This window comes from Ylistrum balloti, unplaced genomic scaffold, assembly GCF_031769215.1.
Source record: "Ylistrum balloti isolate Yb309-2 unplaced genomic scaffold, AGI_CSIRO_Ybal_v1 Utg371456, whole genome shotgun sequence".
Lineage (NCBI taxonomy): Eukaryota > Metazoa > Mollusca > Bivalvia > Pectinida > Pectinidae > Ylistrum > Ylistrum balloti.
In genome coordinates this window covers 109847-131317 of record NW_026782761.1, presented here as the reverse complement: position 1 = coordinate 131317, position 21471 = coordinate 109847, and the positions used below count along the sequence as shown (strand labels likewise).

The 21471-nt window shown below is 36.4% G+C and overlaps 2 protein-coding genes across 2 annotated transcripts; both read right to left on the bottom strand.

The window, feature by feature from the left end:
* Nucleotides 1–306: 306 nt before the first annotated feature.
* Nucleotides 307–4845, bottom strand: LOC132562588 (zinc finger and BTB domain-containing protein 44-like). Its single transcript, XM_060227340.1, has 4 exons — nt 4759–4845; nt 3620–4057; nt 2792–3026; nt 307–1908 (listed from the first exon to the last, which is right to left on the bottom strand). The coding sequence occupies exons 2-4, from the start codon at nt 4028–4030 to the stop codon at nt 932–934; spliced, it is 1623 nt and encodes a 540-aa protein (XP_060083323.1). The 5' UTR covers nt 4031–4057; nt 4759–4845; the 3' UTR covers nt 307–931.
* A 3976-nt stretch (nt 4846–8821) lies between these two features.
* Nucleotides 8822–21242, bottom strand: LOC132562583 (mucolipin-2-like). The gene is made up of 11 exons (XM_060227330.1): nt 21112–21242; nt 18185–18282; nt 17460–17592; nt 16414–16510; nt 16010–16112; nt 14713–14816; nt 13924–14073; nt 12190–12303; nt 11872–11994; nt 11097–11303; nt 8822–8878 (listed from the first exon to the last, which is right to left on the bottom strand). The coding sequence occupies exons 1-11, from the start codon at nt 21240–21242 to the stop codon at nt 8822–8824; spliced, it is 1317 nt and encodes a 438-aa protein (XP_060083313.1).
* Nucleotides 21243–21471: the final 229 nt, after the last annotated feature.

The following is a 21471-nucleotide window of genomic DNA, read 5'->3' as shown; positions in this document are numbered from 1 at the left end:
TATCTACTGAAAGGTTAGTACTAATTACAGTTATTCCCTTAGGTTTAAATTTGGTTTTTGTCCCTGAGCCTGTCACAGGAAATGTTTAGTAGGTATATAGATGTCTAGATGTTCAGTAGGTCTATATCTGCTGTAGTGTCAGTACTAATGATAGCTGTGTCATTGTTTGGTATGAAAACTATACCCTTAGGTTCTTGTTAGGTTTTTGCTCCTTGTGCCTATTTCAGGAAAAGTTTAGAAGGTGTATCAATGTTGATAAGATTTAAAGATTGTTTAAAAAACAACCTAAAATTCTCTTAACTTGTTTATGGAGCTTTATTCTTAAAATAACACATCCCTCTAATCTTCAAGGGAACAGATGAATAGACAATGACTAGACAATATTAGCTAAACTTTAAAACAACTAACAGATTTATATACAACTTCACCAGATATAACAGTATTATAACAACAAGGAAGGATGGTTAAACAATGTGACAAGGGGAACTACCAAAGTCCAGACAATAACATATTCAAAACCTTATCTGAAGTTTTTCACATCAAGTGAGATAATTATTTATGTATATAGAGATTTTTTTCCCACTTTATTTTGCAGAGTTTCATTTGTTTGTTATTTCAAATTAAACCATGTACATTTGGTTACATCAAACTGTCAGTGCCTACGAAGATGCCCCATTGAATGACATATAATGTATATCATCATTAACACAACATAGTTATGATATTGTAATCAGGTTTGGAAAATGAAATTGAAAAAAGATGAAATAAGATTCCAATAAGAGTGATGGAACAATAAATACGTTTCTAACATCAATGTTCTTTAACAAGTGTAGACATTATATATCAGTACAATGTTCATTTCAGTTTAAAACTAGATAAAATGACGTAAATTATTTATATATTAACACTATTATCTTTATGCAGTACACATTTAAGCCATATCCCCACTCAATAGATCTGTTACATGGTCTCCTCTCCCTTCCTCCTCCTCCTCTTCCTCCTCTTCATCTCCCCTTTCTGCACTGTCATCCTCCCCCTCTGTCAGATCTACTGATTGTTCCATGTCCACAGACTGATTCAGGCTATCTGCACTTGTCGAACCTGTCATTTCGCCTACTCTTAAATCTGTGCGCATAGGCCAGGAGGGCATTCGGAAATGTGTTTTCCGATGTCGATGAAGATTCCAGCTCCTTGAGAAACGTTTGCCACACATATTACAAGAGTGTCTGAGAACATGATTGTATCTGTGGAATTTCAAAGACTGAGCATCTTTAAAACCTTTACCACATGTTCCGCACTTGAATAATCCGCCCCCACCCTGTACCACTGCTGAAGACAACAGTCCAGATATAGGCTGATGACCACGTTGAAAAAAAGTTGGTGAAGGTTGTTTTACTGGCTCTACTGTGGTGTTGAGAGCTGGGCTCTGTTGTGTACTAGAGGACAACACAGTCCTCTGGTGAACAGCCATGTGTCGAGTCAGGGCATCAGCACTGTTAAACAGTACATGACACACACTGCAGGGAACAGTCATTGGTTGTTTATGGTCATCTCTGGGCAGCTCCTGAGACTGGTCACTCTCCAACTGTCCAGTTGGAGACTGAATATGAACACTGACCCCATCACTTTCTGGTGAAACATTATCCACACTGTCCTGACTGCCTTCTCGATACTGTGATAACTGACGAGCTAGAGTTGCTTCCCCTTTGGGAGACATCAGTTGAAGGGTGGGTGGTCCTGTTGGTACTAACATAGGGTGCATAGTGAGAAGAGTTGGGGACATCTTAGACATATCAATGATGCTGTGAGATACTGTTGACATTCCAGGTCTGTGACTGTCTGCCACGGGGCTCTCTGACCCCTCCAAGTATACAACACGGCCTCGTGACTGGTGGGACAAATTGGCATCTGGAAAGTCAAAATCACACCATTTAAATCTTATTGACAAAAATGATTGCAACTGAAAGAAATTAACTACAATATACATTTAAACACAAATTCATCAGACATTGTCATGGGATCTGGTCAACAGTGATACACCAAATCAAAATCCAATAAGAACAGCTATACTAGATTTAGACTTAAATATTGTTCCCTTTATTATCAGAAACTGATACAATGACATATGGAACATGCAGCTCTTGCTTAAAACACTGTCAATACAAGTACATAGTGTGAAATCTTATGCTGACTTTTCAAATTTGCCCATCAGTACATACAGTCTCATTACAGTCATGGTGTATTCTTGTTAGTAAATGTGCTTAATCAGGAATGATTTCAAAAACATTTTCTTTATTCCAAGGGAAAAACCTCTTTTCTAGATCCCATGGAATTTGTCACAAACATGTCTTAACAGCATGTAGAGTTATGTCCCCTTATGCATGTGATAAACCTGTTGTTATTGTAGTGTTATATCCTCTTTGATTTTTTTATAAACCTGTTTTACTGTAGAGTTATGTCCCTTGGGTTTGTTATAAACCTGTATAACTGTAGAGTTATATCCCTTGGTTTTGTTATAAACCTGTTTAAATGTAGAGTTATGTCCCTTGGTTTTGTTATAAACCTGTTTTAATGTAGAGTTATGTCCCTAGGGTTTGTTATAACCTGTTTTACTGTAGAGTTATGTCCCTAGAGTTTGTTATAAACCTGTTTTACTGTTGAGTTATGTCCATTTGGTTTGTTATAAACCTGTTTTAATGTAGACTTATGTCCCTTGGTTTTGTATTAAACCAGTTTAAATGTATCCAGTACTAATATGAGATGCATTGATTAGGAGTTCTTCCATACACACCATAATCTTGGGAAGGGTCTGGCGTCTCTGTCTTTACTGCAATAACATCAGAGTCCAAGTGTACTGTATCTGGGTGGCCTGTAGATCCTGTCTCTGATGAAGGCTGACCTGATGTTGATACATTGGGACTGAATCGCTCTGAACTTGATATTTCCACCAAGGATGGCTCACGTGAATTAGCTCCCCTTCCAGGTGATGCTGAAGGGATGCCTGGAGGCCTTGAATCCAATATCAACTGTGAAAAGAAAATAAACTCTATATAAAACTCTTAATTTCAAAGATACAGATGTATCACATGTCATCAAGTAAGAAAATGTTAGGACCAGTATGAGAACAGTACAAAGAAGTTGAGTAACAGTGAAGATGTTACTCAAACTATACTTCATTCACATTAAGTCAGGAGTGAAGTATAAGTATTGACTGCATTTAACTGGCAAGAGTAGCCCAGGGTGCCTCATTCTCTGTCTGAATGTCTGTGGGGGGGGGGGGTTAATCCTGTGACAATGAAATAGCATTAATTAATAATATCACTGAGCAGAAATATCCTGTATATTGGGAAACTTTTGCCATTGTTTATCATTCACCAATTTGCCCTTTAGTGATTTAGGCAAAAGTATATCAAGTAAGCTAAAATTTGATGTTTAAGCACAAACATTTAAAGTATTTCAGGGTGAATATAACACTGCATAGCATATTTATGGGACGCAAAAGTAATCCTCATGGGTGAATGTTTCCGAAAATATAGTATATAGGTGGGTTTGGTTATACAGCATAGGCTTAATACCAGATAAATATTTAAACTTCATACAGATGATTTGAATTTGATACCTCGGATGAGAAACTCCTCTGTGCATTTAGAAATGTAACACACAACTTCTCCACTTCCTTCACTTGTAAAGCTATGGCCACTCCTAAGATCTTGTCAGCGGACGAAGAATCCACTGTGATCACTCCAGTATAGCAGTATTCGATCAGACTCAACAGGGAAATGTAGTCAACATTTGGCAATGTCAACTCTAGCTGTCGATGCTCAACTGACCAGCTTTCCCCACCGAGCATCTGATATAGAAATGGGCTAAATGCTGCAATTATAACACTATGGACACGGATTCTGCAGTGAGAGGTCACAAGGACCACATCACAGAAAGTTCCCAGACGGTAAAATCCATGTAAAGTGCGGAATAGTACAGGCAGCTGTTTGTCACTACGGTACACCATGGATAGGGGAGCCTGGCTCATCGTCTACTTGCTGATCCGTGCACAGTCCTTAATACAACAAACATTAAAACATTACGTCATCATTATTAACAAAGTAACAGTATCGTGGCAGTACAATCACATGTATACAGGTTTTTTTTAACTCAACAATAACAAAGTAATTAATGCAAAATGAACAGGTGATACACAAAAAATCATTTATCTTCCCAACACTTGCACACATCTTTGTGTACTTAATACAACCTACAACTGTCATATACTCTTAATTAAAGTACAGCTGAAGTACATAAATGTATATCAGAAAAAGGGTAAGATCCAACCATTTGGCTATTTTCGTTGTTCCTATTCTTTTATCACTTGCAATTGCATTTATATATACATATACACCTATATACATGTATCTACAATGCATATGTGTGAGGTAAGTAATGTTTATCAAGATCTCGATCTGCCAAATCACAAGATGTACATATTGTACTTCATGTTGAATAATCACGACAAAATTGGAAAGCAGTTTCCTTCGTGATAACTTCAAAATAAATGGTAAAAAAAATTTGCACGTAACTTTGGTACTCCATCTAATTGAACGTACATTGATCTTTATCGGCCAGCTGTCAGCTTACGATCAGCGTCAACCCAAGGAAGTGGGTGTGTCTCATATTGTGAACCATTCAATAATATTCTAAAGCATTTGTAAAAAGACGAATGCGTTCGCAATATACAAAATGAAATATAAGAATCATTCTTACCTTTAACACTTCTGTAATGTTGTTTATGACGACAACATTTCATTGATTAACAGCTGTTTGATGCCCAATATTCGTTTTCAGAAACGTCTACGTCAATTTACAGCTGTATCACAACAACTGTTTGGCTCATCCATTAAAACGTTTGTCTAACCTTCCGGAGGATAATTGTAATACTGAAAACGATTTCCACGAAATATTATATCCGGATCTTAAGTCATCGTATGATTTCAGTGCAGTTGTCGTTGTTGGCAGTTTGCTTGTTTTATAAAGAATTTTCTCTCAATTTGCTACTGAGCGGAAAAATTTAGGGGAGCATATAGATTTGTCTGTCCGTACGTGCGTCCTTATTCCTAAGCATGTTGGTTGCAATGCCGTGGTTAATTCCATCAAAAATCTCAGAGTCGTTTACTTACAAGGCCTAGGAGACGAAATCAACTGAAATTGATTTTTACCCATAATTAATCATTAAACTTCAGTGCGCATGCATTTTTCAGCAACGTAATGAACGGTAGCTCGATTAATTTTCAAAGTCTTTCCGTCCGTCCGTCCTTTTCGTGCCAGGAGCTCGAGCCGAACAGCAAGGATCCCCTTTAGTGACAGAGTTGCACCAAAGTCAGGGGCCGTAACTCTTTAATTACAGAGTTGTTGTCCTTTTATTATATTTCGTGTTTTTAGTAGAGCTTTCAATTGATACCCATGATTTCAACTGATCATACTAAGTACATTTGTTTGAAAACATTTCTTTTATCTTTTTATTTTCTCTATACAACACATGTACAAAGTGCATGCATCATTGACAACCAGCATCAGACTTGGTGAAATATGCACATAGCTAAAGCATGCATGTAACAGAGGTCATAATTCATTTTAATGCCTCCGCTAGGATTCGAACTCAGGACTAGTCTGACGCTCAACTGATCGAGCTAAAGAAAGTTCTCTCTAGCCGAGCGATATTGTCGTTAGTATTTTACCAGGGTTACATACTTGTCCTCGAGTTGGCCAGGGGTTACAGCGAAAATGTATTTGTGAAAATAACGCTAAGTATTACACTCGAGTACCTACATAGGCGCCAATGTAACAGAAGTAATTTTTTCCCTTACTCCTTAGGATTCGAACTCCAGATCTCTGGCTTACTAACCTGACGCTCAACCGATCGAGCGAAAGAGAAATTTTCTCTATATATGCAGGTTAAAACATTACTCCTTCTTCTTCCAAACTCTCCGTTTTCACATATCTTACAGATGCGTGTTTCAACATCCTTTAAAACACTTCGAAGTATTGTTTCTGAATTCTTTGTGTAAACATTAACTCGTTACTGATTTACAATATTCTAATTTTGATGCGGAACTGTAATTGGTTGGGTTATTGTTATGACTGCAGTAAACACATGTAAATAAATTAAGTAATTATCGTAGCAAGTTAAATTTATCGTAAAATATCTGTTTACTGTAGTTTTCAAAAAAAAAAAAAACCCACTAGAACTCGTTTCTGATAAAAAAAAAAAAACCGACAGCGGCACTTGTTTCCCCACCAGGGCTTTCCTCCTGGACTAACCAGAGGCATCCACGATGCTCCAGAGGTTACAATCACTTTCGCTCGCAGCCCGATACTCCTGGGGTTACAATCACTTCCGCTCTCTGACCGATACTCCAGGGGTTACAACCACTTTCGGCGACACCTTGTGCACAACACAAAAAGACCAGTTTGAGCCTTTAATGTACATCAAACGAATCGCTAGGTCAAATAACGATATATTGTAATGGCTTTGAAGTTGGATGTCGCTTCATTTTTTATCTTCAAAAGGAGCGTATCAGCCTGTGATTGGTCTTCTTTCTCCTGGAACCAATCAAATTACTTCGCTTGTGCCTTCAATTTTGCCATGACTTATCCCAGGTGTGCAGAGTGAAAGTGATCCTGGAGTATCGAGAAATTTCCGTTTGAGTGCAAACCTAAATGAAAAATTAATAGTTCAAATTTATATTAATATCCTAATACTAATAATCTGGGTCAATAGTGCTTAATTTTTAACCTGTTTTATTGTAGAGTTATGTCCCTTTGGTTTGCAATAAACCTGTTTTACTGTAGAGTTATGTCCCTTTGAGTTTGTTATAAACATGTTTAGTTCAAATTTATGCTAATATCCTATCCTAATACTAATAATCTGGGTCAATAGTGCTTAACTTTCAGGCAGCATACATGGGCAATACTCTAAAAATCACATTCTGTAACGAGACATTGATGTTTGATATTGTTGCCATGGTTACTAGAAGTAAAAGTGGATATGAAAGTACAAGTCGATTCACCTAAATCTGAAAATATTGATTCGGCGTGAAGTGACAAAATGTTTTCGGACTTAAGTGAAAAATTTCGGGACTTCAGCTTGAAATAGTTACAAGTATTGATAGATAGGTGAGTCTTATGTTCCATGGTGTACATGCTTTATTTATATTACAAGGCAAGGTCAGCAATAATATCAAAACTTTCCAATACACTCCGCACCATCCTCAAAGGAGACCTCCCCTCCTCAACGTTAAAAAAGCGCCCCACCCCCATCCACATCCACCGACAAGCGATTTACCCGCAGTACCGCCTACACCCGGCGTATCTCATACTACAAAATGAGTACTGTCCCAATCGGAAAAGGACAAATATTTATAAAAGTTACGTGATCTTGCGTGATAGCTTATCTTATACGGTTTGATAATAATTTATCAATTATTACATAGAATATTGATCAAATGTTAATATTTGCAACCAAATCTCCATCAAAAGGTAATGGTTAATGGTATTTAAATAATGGTTATCAAATACGTATTGTCTTTCTTGGTGATCGACCTTGAGATCCACTAGGCCGGACTCAAAATCAGAACATTGAAATAATGAAAAAATAAGTAAATGTGACGTTATTTGCATCATATCTCAGATCTAGTTCTAGAAATTACATAGGAGTTCTTGGTTCTTCCAATGCTTATCCAGTCTATTTTTAGAAGTGTTTACGTTCGGTGCCGATACCACAATTTCCTGAAGATTTTTCCACATTCTTACAATTAGCAAGGGAAAAATTCTAGCGAATATCTAGAATGTCTAGAATATATAGAATGTTGTGGAAATACATTATTTTAATGTCCTCTTTCTTCGTGACTTTGTAACTGATCTTCCAGATTTTAATAAAATCCGTTATACAATTATCTTCTGTACCTCAGAACTCAAAAACTGAAGTTTCCTAAGTCAATCCGGATATGTTTATCCCAGAAATCCGGGTATCAATTTTGTAACTTTCCTTTGTACTGCCTCATTCGGATGTCATATAGTATTTGCATCTCTTACAAATGTTTTGCATCGCAGAAAATAAATGTGTTTGTTAGAAGGTGAAAAGATCGCCTTATGACTGCAAAATTAGAGTTAGCTTCCTTTACATGTATAATTGTTTTATCTTAAAGTGTGAGATATCTGTCTGTTTTTATCCCTAAATCATTCTCCCTTTACATTCATTATTTTCTGTGTAATATATTCTCTCTCCACAGGGTTGGCCTATATGCATGGATTTACACTTTAAAGAAAAAAATGTTTACCATTTATCACTCTAGTTTGTAAGTGTTACATGTATGTCATCCTACAAGACATCCACATCAGCGTTCCCATGTATATTATCGAAAACTTAGTATCATCCGCCAAAAAGGAGTATGACGCTTTTACTAAAGTAAATGTCCTTTCAGAACAAAGGCATCTCATTAAATTATAATCAACATAAACCTACATACAGTACTAAACGTGGTAAGTAATTAAAATATTATTTTGACACCATTGGACATGGCATCATCATTTCAAATATTAGTATACAGGTTACAGGAAAGCAAGGAAACACCTCTCACTCTTACAGTTTTGCTCTCCCATTTGAAATCAATAACATTAAACAATATCAAGATGTATCACATTGTAAGGGAGACAACACTGTCCGGTCTCTACACTCCTCTTGCGATTTGAGAGATCCATCCGGGCGGGCAGCCCTGAGGTGTTAGACATGCGCGTGTGGGTTATCACTTGTTGTCCTTATCAGTAGGTATCACTCATTCATAAATCTGATTAAGGTACTCTTCACACGGTTTCTAATGGTGTGGCTCTGAAAATACAAGACTTTATAATGAACATTTGGTAGTCATTGCTATGTGTGAAGTTACTTCTATTTGTTTAACTAATAATTTGACAAGTTATAATATGTTAAATGACAATATTATTTATATCCAATACACTGAAACTTAATCTTGTTTTCTATAATTGATTTCTGCCTAAAACTAAAACACTGAAAGGTCATCAAGGCCCCCGCTCTTTGTCTGGAATCCCCCTCCCCCCTTTAGACACACACATACACCATGACTGGCGGATTACTGGCTAGACCTTAAATAAACTCTGCCAAAAAAAGTAAAAAAAAAAAAGACTGTTATAAAAACACCTACCAACAAATACATTCAATAATCTGATTTCAATATATAACAAGAGAAACCTACATCATAGAACTATCAATTAGCAATATCCCAAACAAGCACTTTTGGCTAGAAAGCATTGTATGAAGTTTGATTAAGATTGGGCAAAGCAAACTTAATTTATCGCACAGATACTGATTTTAACTTATTGTTATAGTGACCTTTGGACCTGAATGTTAATCCATATCAAACAAGCAATTTATGTTAAGAAGTGTTGCATCAAGTTTGAGTGATATTGGCTAAGGAAACTCGAGCTAATCCACAGATTGGATTTTCCGTTATTGCAATAATAACCTCAACCTTCGACTTCTGGGTCTGAAAAGAAATCCCTAGCAAGCACTTGCCGTAAGAAAGCATGGTATGAAGTTTGAGTTTGATTGGCCCAAGGGAACCTAAGCTATATCACGGAAACCAATTTTCTCATAGAGTAACAGTAATCTGAACCATTGACCCCGGGACCCGAAAAGCAATCCAACGCAAGCCTTTTTCGCAAGAAAGCATTCTTTGAAGTTTGAGCTTGATTGGCCCAAGGAAACTCAAGTTATCGCACGGAAACGAAAATGCTGTAAGACTGACGGACGGACGAATGGAAAGATGGCGGGCACCGTGATTGCTATAAGGCACCTGCACTTTCGTGCGGGGCCTTAATAAGATCGACCATCCATCTCTGACAATCTGTTATGATCAAATAAACTGAACTAGAACCTTGAGATTTTGTCAACCTACCTTGATGATGAGATTTGGCTAACCTACCTTGATGCTGAGATTCGGCTAACCTACCTTGATGCTGAGATTTAGCTAACCTACCTTGATGCTGAGATTTAGCTAACCTACCTTGATGCTGAGATTTGGCTAACCTACCTTGATATTGAGATTTGGCTAACCTATCTTGATACTGATATTTGGCTAACCTACCTTGATGCTGAGATTTGGCTAACCTACCTTGATGCTGATATTTGGCTAACCTACCTTGATACTGAGATTATGCTAGCTTACCTTGATGCTGAGATTTGGCTAACCTACCTTGATACTGATATTTGGCTAACCTACCTTGATGCTGATATTTGGCTAACCTACCTTGATGCTGATATTTGGCTAACCTACCTTGATACTGAGATTTGGCTAACCTACCTTGATGCTGAGATTTGGATAACCTACCTTGATGCTGAGATTTGAATACCTACCTTGATGCTGATATTTGGATAACCTACCTTGATGCTGATATTTGGATAACCTACCTTTATGCTGAGATTTGGCTAACCTATCTTGATACTGATATTTGGCTAACCTACCTTGATGCTGAGATTTGGATAACCTACCTTGATGCTGATATTTGGCTAACCTACCTTTATGCTGAGATTTGGAAAGCTACCTTGATACTGATATTTGGATAACCTACCTTGATGCTGAGATTTGGCTAACCTATCTTGATACTGATATTTGGATAACCTACCTTGATGCTTATATTTGGCTAACCTACCTTTATGCTGAGATTTGGATACCTACCTTGATACTGATATTTGGATAACCTACCTTGATGCTGATATTTGGATAACCTACCTTGATGCTGATATTTGGCTAACCTACCTTGATGCTGAGATTTGGATAACCTACCTTGATGCTGAGATTTAATCAACCTACCTTGATACTGAGATTTGACTAAGCTACCTTGATAACGAGATTTGACTAAGCTACCTTGATACTGAGATTTGGCTAACCTACCTTTATGCTGAGATTTGGCTAACGTACCTTGATACTGAGATTATGCTAGCTTACCTTGATGCTGAGATTTGGTGAACCGACCTTGATACGGAGATTTAATTAACCTACCTTAATGCTGAGATTTGGCTAACCTACCTTGATGCTGTCGTAGCTGGCTGTAAAGATTGCTATGAGGATGTTGAGAGCCACAATGGTAAACATAATACTATAAAAGGTGATAAAGACGGCACAGAACCACCAGGAAAATGAGAAATCCTCGCCTATAGCGGCCAATGTAACATAGACCTCGTCTCCTGCGATCAGGCCAAACAGACATCGAAACGTGCTGTAGATCGACGAGAACTGCAAAACAGCCATAAAGTCACATGTATTTACTATAGAACTATATAATAATGACTTCATATTCGAAGCTCCCTACTCGTGGCAGCTTCTTTTCCCCGAGGAGCTGAGAAACATACTGATTTGTGCTATCATGGTCGTGTCCTTGGACAAAGCACTTTAACCCTAGATAGGATAGATACGATACAACAAAGCTCCTGTATTTTGTGCAATGAGTAGGCAACTAGCTGCTACAAGAAGACCCCTAAAAAGGCCGTGACTATTCTAAACGCTACAAAGATAAAAAGAATTTAGGAATAAACATATACAAATTCATCCAGGTACAATAACCTATCAATCTAATGATGGACATTTGGAATGGTTCACGAATAAGAACAATTTATGAAAACAAAATCTTAGACAACAAATAGAAAAGCGCACATGTCTGATATATTTAAATAACGGTGTTAAAATCGAAACATAGACACTGAGGACGATGGCAGAAACGAAAGACATCTCAAGAATGAGTAACCGATGTAAAACTGAGGTTAACAGTATACATAAGGTTGGAATACATTGCTATATGTTGTACCTTAATATGATATGGTCCCATCACTATCCAGCCACACAGAGCAAAGGCTACGAACAAGACCGCAGCACACAAAAGGAACCGTAACACCGGCAGGATAGATTTCCCCATCACATCGAACAGTATCTGTGGAATAAAAAAACTCATTCGCACAATTCAGATTTCTTCATTTTGGCCAAATGGCACCATTGAAAATAACGTTAACTCAGAATGATATTACGTGTTGCTTTACACGATTTTCCTTCCGATTTATTTATATCTTAAACATATATAATTAACACTTTATACTGCAAAATCTTGTCACCAAGTAGGTATATATACATGGAATCCAGGGCTAAAGGAGAGGAAATGGAGGACACCGAAACAGCTGAGGATCAGGCCTGTGCCCAGGAGGAGACCGCTGATGTCATACAAAGCGGACGACGAACGCAAGACCTGAAACACGGAAACACAAGTGAATATCACATATTTGAATATAAATTCAGAATCAGAGAATTAAACTGCATCATAGATATGTTTCGTCCTTCTTGGACTCGTCAGTGATGTTGAGGTTATGTCAAATTGTTGAGATTAATTGAAATGAACAACATACGAAGCTCATTAACTGTTTTAACAAATTGTGAACACGTCCATGTGTTACAATATGGATACATGATAAAGAAATAGGAATAACTTGAACAATACAATGATAAATAAATATAGTCCGCATACTAATGAGTACGACACAAGAGGTATTGAAATATTGTCATCGTCATTCAGAAAATTCTTAACGGTCCTTTTATTCTTTAAACGACTTACCCGAGGAAAACGTGTCACAATATAAAGTCGAACCTCGTTATCTCGAACTGTCCCGGTCAAACCTCTCATCAAACTTTAGATATTTTTTAAATGAAATACTCAGATAACTCAAGTTTTTCAACGGTCCAGTCGACTTTGAAATAACAAAGTTTAACTGTATATGTAACAGAGGTGAACTCTTATTGTTTATGCATTTATTAACTGTTGTGCTCAAGCCATTGCAACAGTTTTTAATATATGTTTGGGATAAAAGATTTGACCGTAAGGTCCAGCAAACCAGATATACAATGTACTCCGAAAACAGATTTTGAAAATGTGGAGCAAACATACAGGTAGTTATAATATATCAAGTTTGTCTTGATGCAAATAAATATATAAATACACTAAACGCATAAATCTGTTTTTAGGGAAATAAGACAAGGAAGTTGTAGTAGTTTAGTATAAAGTGTAATTGTCTCCTTTTTCTGTCCCCAGTAAAATAAATCAATCAAAACCTTCATATTGTGTGTATGAGGAGATCCTAAAAGCGTCATTTCCAAAAATGTTGGGGATAAATTGGCCTTGGTATCGTACTTAAATTCGACCAGACATTATTGTTTACCATATATTCCTTGACTTAGATTTTCTCTATCGTTGGCATGTAAACATTTTTAATAATATTCCTTCCTTGCTGATTTTCCTTTCGTGTTAACAAACATTTCGCAGAAAAACGCAGAACACATTGGACATGCTATGTTTGCTAGTTAATGAATATTTGCATATATAATTAAGGAAATTTGTACTTTAGCTGATCCTGACTCATCAAATCTCATAGGGTGTTTTGTTAAACCTTGATTGTTGTGAGGTCGTTATTGCTTCACATACAGGAAGGTTAAGTGTTCGAAAAGCCTGGATTTTCTTACATTAACGATAAACTAAACACATTTCAATACCATTGAGAAACCCTTTTGACAAAAGGAGATGTAGCCATACTTACTCACCTAATATTTCCTATATATATTGTGATACGAAAGAGACGAATTTTGAGTTATACGGAAACAGACCTTAGATTAACATATTGATATGATGTCAAATTATCAAAAGGGTTTTTACGCTTCACTATAGGACAAATTCTGATGAAAAAAGAACAGTTTGCGTGACAGGTGGAGATGTGAATGAACACGAATGATATTTTTTCCGGTGTTTTTATTTCGTGCAACTATATGCAAAACACTGTTTATAGAAAACGAACTGATGAGCTGTGACAAATGCGCTTACACGTGAGTTGAGTACAATGTAGAAGAGAAATCCACAAAAACTGATGACGTCGCCAATCAGGGTGACGAACTCTTTTGCGTTTACGATCTCCAACTGCTCTGACAAAGTTAAGGGAGTACCAAACTTGGTGCGGATGTGTTTTCTGGTTTTCTATAGAAATAACAAAATCTTGTTATTTAGTTTGTATCCTACAATAAATTCAGCACAATTGTAATCACACATCTATGATAATGTTAGATAGGTATTACTGTTTTTACTAATGATATATGTAGACACTTTATTTCGATCTACTTAGACTAATCAGACAGTTCGTGGACATAAGATTTCGTGGTTCAAAAGTACCCACGAAATCTACAGAAATGAATACCCGACCCAAATGAACTCTATGAATTCAGAGTTTTCGAGAAATCATTGGTACACTTATATTAGTTCATTCACAGTACATGACGCAAAAAATAAAGTACAAAAAGCGATTCCGACCATCACTCTTGTATGTACTGGTTTTATTCTTCTTGTGTTTTTTCAGGAGTCTGTATGAATCCTCATTTGTTCTAATTTTGCCCTTGAATTTGAATTTAGATTATGATTATGTTGACTTTTTTATTCTTGTCTTTACTATACAAGAACAAGAACGTTCTTTTAGTATATAATGTAGTATATGACCAGTTGCTTCAAAACATATGTGTTTTTAAGTCGATAACATTTTTTTCATTTCATAAAAAATGCCAAATTTCACTGGTAGATACTATTGTGTACATCTGTATACCAATACCTCTCGGGAACACTTACACAACAAAGATGTATAGCGGTTACCACTGAACGTAAACTTAACACGAAACTAAGAGCAGTGAAAAGGATGCTGATGCTGCAGAGGACAAACACACTTGGTTCACCTACAATACAACAGAACATTAAAATATTAATTGATACCAGCTATACTACATAAACATAAGACGAACCATTAAAGAACACCGTTCTTAATTATAAGTTGAAGCATTTCTTCTTACAACTCAATGTCATCTGATTAAAAAATAAGATTTTGAAAACAATGTTCGGCTTTAAAACCTGTATGGCTAAACATGATCGGAAGATTGATTGTAAACCCAGATTTTGATGTATACATCGTAGTTAACATAAGAATTATTTTTACAAAAGTTTGAAAGACTATCATACCCCAAAATGCATGATATAATACCATATTACTAATGAAGGAACGTCATTATTCTCCAATAGTCAGATAGTGTGTTCAAAGGAATGCAAACCACGGTACACACTGATAGTTACACTGAATATATAATCACGAAGATAATTAAATTACTGTTTGACAATATTTTCGTCGAAATTGGTGATAAAATCTTTCAATATGCTTCATTGTGCTAGCACACCCATGGAACTGTGTCCCGCTTTTAACTTACTTGAAAAGCTTCTCATAAATGGGAACAAAGAGCTTGCCACAATCTTCGTTTTCAATTTTAGATATACTGACACTGTCTTGTCTTTACATAACTTTTATTAACGTTGTTGTATTAACCGTGTCCATAGCTACATAATTACTCTGATTTGGAATCCTAGACCTTATCGTGGTTTCCATCAAAGATGAGCACTTAACAGAGGAACATATAAAACAGTATTTTGAGATTGATGAAGATGATATCATTGTGTGATAGTCGCTATCGCAATATCATTACTCGATTCTTCTTATGAGTACATGACATTGCGTATAACTGGCATAAATATATGGGGCAGTGTCGCTGAAGAAGAAGACGGAAAGCGCAACCTTCCGGAACATATTTTCGTATCACACATGTACATTTTCAAAGTCCTTCCTCTGTTTACGTCTTTTCCGGGTTGTGTCGATCTTGACTTATGTAACACGTCAGAATTATCATACACAATGGAACATTCTCTATTATATAACCCAAATTCCACACAAGCAATACAAACTTGAGAGGGGTTTTAGTTTTCAAGAACTCTAAGAACTTTTACCCAATAGAACACTCAATCGAAGTTGACTATATTTCGTGATAGGTTTGAACGTAACGCATATATATCTAATGCTTAAGTAATTAAATTTACAAAAATTTACCTGAGCTTGATGTTGCCCCATTGACAGTACAAACCATTTCTGATGCATCTGACAGAAGGTGAATCGGGATCTGGCCATTGATATCTGAGTTATCAAACTCTATCTGTAATAGCATTAGTATGTGCTACATACATATTATTGAAATCAGTCTCAAGGGTTTTTATCATTCAAATTCGATACAAATCATCACATCTATAGAAATATGCAGCAGTCGTTGAAGCCTGAATTCTATTAATAGTATGAGTTATTGTTTGAATTAAAGAAAATCTTACCTTGCGTCGTACAATCATATATTCAAATAATGTAATGATAATTATTCTGCTTAAGAAACGGTAATGGTTGGTATTTTTAAAACATTCATCAAGGACATCATTATTATACACGTATGTTATACAGATGCCTACCGTTCCTTGAATATGGAAACATCTTGGACTGGTATCAGAGCTCTCCATATTTACATGTATCGAATGCACGGTGAACACTATTTGTACTCGTATCAGCCTGTGGGGAAAATCTAGGATCTAATTATCAAACATATATACGTGTTTACAAATTCATCTACTTCAAATGATGGGAAAAGTTGAAAATATTTTTTGTTTGACCCTAATGGACATTATTTGCTCTTCAACATGTTTAATAATAACTTCTCAATGATATATATTATTTTAATTGTTGGAAGGTTTCCGATGCTGTGAAATTTAACATGGGTTTGGCCTTATGTAATAGTCAATTTCAAAAGTAACATTTTAACCTGCGCACTACTGCAATTGTTACAACGAATTCACATTTAAACTATATGGAACGTCATCTTAAGTTATATTATCGTCATATGCCCTGTTCATTTGTATGTTTTACTCAAATCTTTTATTCACCCTAACCAAAGTATATTCAGCCAAAATGATTGAACAAAACACACAAATGAATAGAACTAATCAATATAAATTAAGAATTTAATAAAGTATTTGTGTGGGTGACACTCATCCGAAAAGAAGTAAGAGAAAACAAACTGTCAAATCAGAGATGTTTTTTTTCGATATAAAAGTGTTACAAACGTTAAGTTTTAAAACTAGAACACCTTGTATTTGATGTATTCTGTTTTGTGATGATCAAAAATATTTATTCTTATTTATTTCTCAATGTTCGTAGTTTATTTTGAAAATATTAATTAAATAAAATATGCAATTAAAACGATTAATTCACAGGGTAAGTATTTATCTGGTCTTTAACTAGATTGCCCTCGAATGATGTTACTCAGGGCAAGCAAATTATATGAGTCATATAGAGCTAACACTTACAGGCTGTTATAGGACAACAAAATGTATCGCCAAACTCAAAGTCAATTAAAAATGATAACTTCTGTTTTAAATAAGATTTTGTACTTTTCAAATTTCTTTATATAATACATATTGTTTTATGTATATCAATTATGATCAAACTGTTGTATACGTACCTGACAAGAGACCCTTTGTCGCCTTTCATTAAATCTGGAATAGACAGGTTTAAATTGTCGCCTCCCATCGAATCCAGAGTGGACAGGTTTAAGTGGTACTCATTGTTGGCATGGATTCCAACGTCCTGACACACTGGTATAAATATCAGTAATTAAACGCAAAGAATCACGAGGAACTATTTCTATTACTATCCACAACCAATTATTTCTGTTATTCTATAATATCCTGTTGTAACCACGTCGCCTAACATCGACCGTTTGAGTGACCAGTAAAGTGACCATCGAAAATTCTCAGTAAATTAAGTGGAAAGTTGGAAATAGTTGTTTAAATCTAACGATAATTAAGTTTGTTGAATATTTGGATTCGAATGAAATTCCTAAACTATTTTACCTCTGACTATTGACAGTTAACGAATGAATGATTCCAACATACATTCATTAATGTTAATATGTTGACTTCACATTCCTCACAATGACATTTATTGACAGCTCATACATAGAACAAAAGATACACAAGTGAATAGTACCTTTTGAAACTTAAATTAGTGTAGATGCAGTAGAGACAAATAACGAACTGTATATTGAGCTGTTTCGTCCTTCTTTGACTCGTCAGTGATTCTAAGAGTCTAAAATTTGAAGCCTAGGAGGCGACTAAGGAGAATCCAAAGTGATTGAAAGAAAAGTTAAAACCTAGACGGAAAGGTGCATTAGTCCCATAATCTGACCTTTACGCCGAGTTTGGTCGAACTGTATGTCATTGGTGGCCATGTTGTAAATTCCAAGGTCGTAATAATCCACACATAGGTTAACAGGGCTGTCATTGCTAACAAACGTATTGAAGTAAATCCGTCATGTAAGTCACACTACATTTGATAATACAAATGTTCTTCATTTGAAAAAGTACACCAGCATAATGTTTAAGTGATTACAACAATCTCGAGAATTGTATAAAGTACACCAGCAGTGATTACAACCAGCAATCTCGAGGATTGTATAAAGTATAAAGTACACCAGCAGTGATTACAACCAACAATCTCGAGAATTGTATAAAGTACACCAGCAGTGATTACAACCAACAATCTCGAGAATTGTATAAAGTACACCAGCAGTGATTACAACCAACAATCTCGAGAATTGTATAAAGTACACCAGCAGTGATTACAACCAACAATCTCGAGAATTGTATAAAGTACACCAGCAGTGATTACAACCAACAATCTCGAGAACTGTATAAAGTACACCAGCAGTGATTACAACCAACAATCTCGAGAATTGTATAAAGTACACCAGCAGTGACTACCTCCAGCAATCTCGAGAACTGTATAAAGAACACCAGCAGTGAATACCACCAACAATCTCGAGAATTGTATAAAGTACACCAGCAGTGACTACCTCCAGCAATCTCGAGAACTGTATAAAGTACACCAGCAGTGATTACAACCAACAATCTCGAGAATTGTATAAAGTACACCAGCAGTGACTACCTCCAGCAATCTCGAGGATTGTATAAAGTACACCAGCAGTGAATACCTCCAGCAATCTCGAGAATTGTATAAAGTACACCAGCAGTGATTACAACCAACAATCTCGAGAACTGTATAAAGTACACCAGCAGTGATTACCTCCAGCAATCTCGAGAACTGTATAAAGTACACCAGCAGTGATTACAACCAGCAATCTCGAGAACTGTATAAAGTACACCAGCAGTGATTACAACCAGCAATCTCGAGAATTGTATAAAGTACACCAGCAGTGATTACAACCAGCAATCTCGAGAACTGTATAAAGTACACCAGCAGTGACCACCAACAATCTCGAGAATTGTATAAAGTACACCAGCAGTGATTACAACCAACAATTTCGAGAATTGTATAAAGTACACCAGCAGTGATTACAACCAGCAATCTCGAGAACTGTATAAAGTACACCAGCAGTGACTACCTCCAGCAATCTCGAGAACTGTATAAAGTACACCAGCAGTGATTACAACCAACAATCTCGAGAACTGTATAAAGTACACCAGCAGTGACCACCAACAATCTCGAGGATTGTATAAAGTACACCAGCAGTGACTACCACCAACAATCTCGAGAATTGTATAAAGTACACCAGCAGTGATTAAGTACACCACAGTGATTACCTCCACAATCTCGAGAATTGTATAAAGTACACCAGCAGTGACTACCACCAACAATCTCGAGAATTGTATAAAGTACACCAGCAGTGACTACCACCAACAATCTCGAGAATTGTATAAAGTACACCAGCAGTGACTACCACCAACAATCTCGAGAATTGTATAAAGTACACCAGCAGTGATTACCACCAACAATCTCGAGAACTGTATAAAGTACACCAGCAGAGAATTGTATAAAGTACACCAGCAGTGACCACCAACAATCTCGAGGATTGTATAAAGTACACCAGCAGTGACTACCACCAACAATCTCGAGAATTGTATAAAGTACACCAGCAGTGACTACCTCCAGCAATCTCGAGAATTGTATAAAGTACACCAGCAGTGACTACCTCCAGCAATCTCGAGAACTGTATAAAGTACACCAGCAGTGACTACCTCCAGCAATCTCGAGAACTGTATAAAGTACACCAGCAGTGACTACCTCCAGCAATCTCGAGAATTGTATAAAGTACACCAGCAGTGACTACCTCCAGCAATCTCGAGAATCGTTTAAAGTACACCAGCAGTGACTACCTCCAGCAATCTCGAGAATTGTATAAAGTACACCAGCAGTGACTACCACCAGCAATCTCGAGAATTGTATAAAGTACACCAGCAGTGACTACCACCAGCAATCTCGAGAATCGTTTAAAGTACACCAGCAGTGACTACCACCAGCAATCTCGAGAATCGTTTAAAGTACACCAGCAGTGACTACCACCAGCAATCTCGAGAATCATTTAAAGTACACCAGCAGTGATTACAACCAACAATCTCGAGGATTGTATAAAGTACACCAGCAGTGACTACCACCAGCAATCTCGAGAATCGTTTAAAGAACACCAGCAGTGACTACCACCAGCAATCTCGAGAATCGTTTAAAGAACACACACAAGTATAGAGCACCTTATGGTAGAGGTTTAGATTTAGATATAGTAGAGTCAAACAATGATTTCAACTGCAGTTACAATAATTTAGTTTTGAAATAAAACAGTAGTAAAGTTTATATCTTACATATCTTAAGTATAAATCGGGAAGGCAATGGACTTATCTGTTAATTACTTTCGACAATATTTTGTCACATACGACACAGGAAGAATTTGATAATGGGCTCCATCATCTGTTCTCATCCACTGTCATAATATTTAAGATATTCTAGAGTTTCCGACGTGTGTCAATTTCAATTAGACAAAAATTGACTTGGTGTAAGTCTAAATACTGTTACAAGCGAACTTGGCTACCAAACTACAGTCTTTGTGACGCCAAGACATCAATTTTGCAATGTAAACCATGAAATTGTCAGAAGACTAGAAACAAAAGATTTTTATATCCTCCTGATTTGTGGACTGAAATAACCAGGTATCTGTTGTCACTAATCATAACAAATTGTAAAGATTGCGAAGTCACATGGCCGATGTTCTCATACACATAACGGACATTATAGATATATCAAAGGATGGAATGGACACATGCACATTCGAAATAAAGAAAATAATGAGTTGACATGAAGTGTTTCCAACCTTTCGAATGGCGTAATTGATATGGCTGGTGACCTCATCTATACTATAGAGAGCGTACTGTCCAGTGGCCGGAGGATACGGCATAGTCTCATACAAAGTTGTCCAATCCATCAGTAGCAATCGCTTCAGTGCCAGACTGTTTCGATCAAGGTATTTAGCGAAACTTGCTCGTTCATTTCCAAACTTAACCAACTACAAAATGCATCATATGATTATGGTATTAGCATAAATACATGCAATATAATCTGGTTATTTTGTAAAAATTTTGATTTTTACTGAAATTCCTTATATGGAATCAATTTTAATACATGCT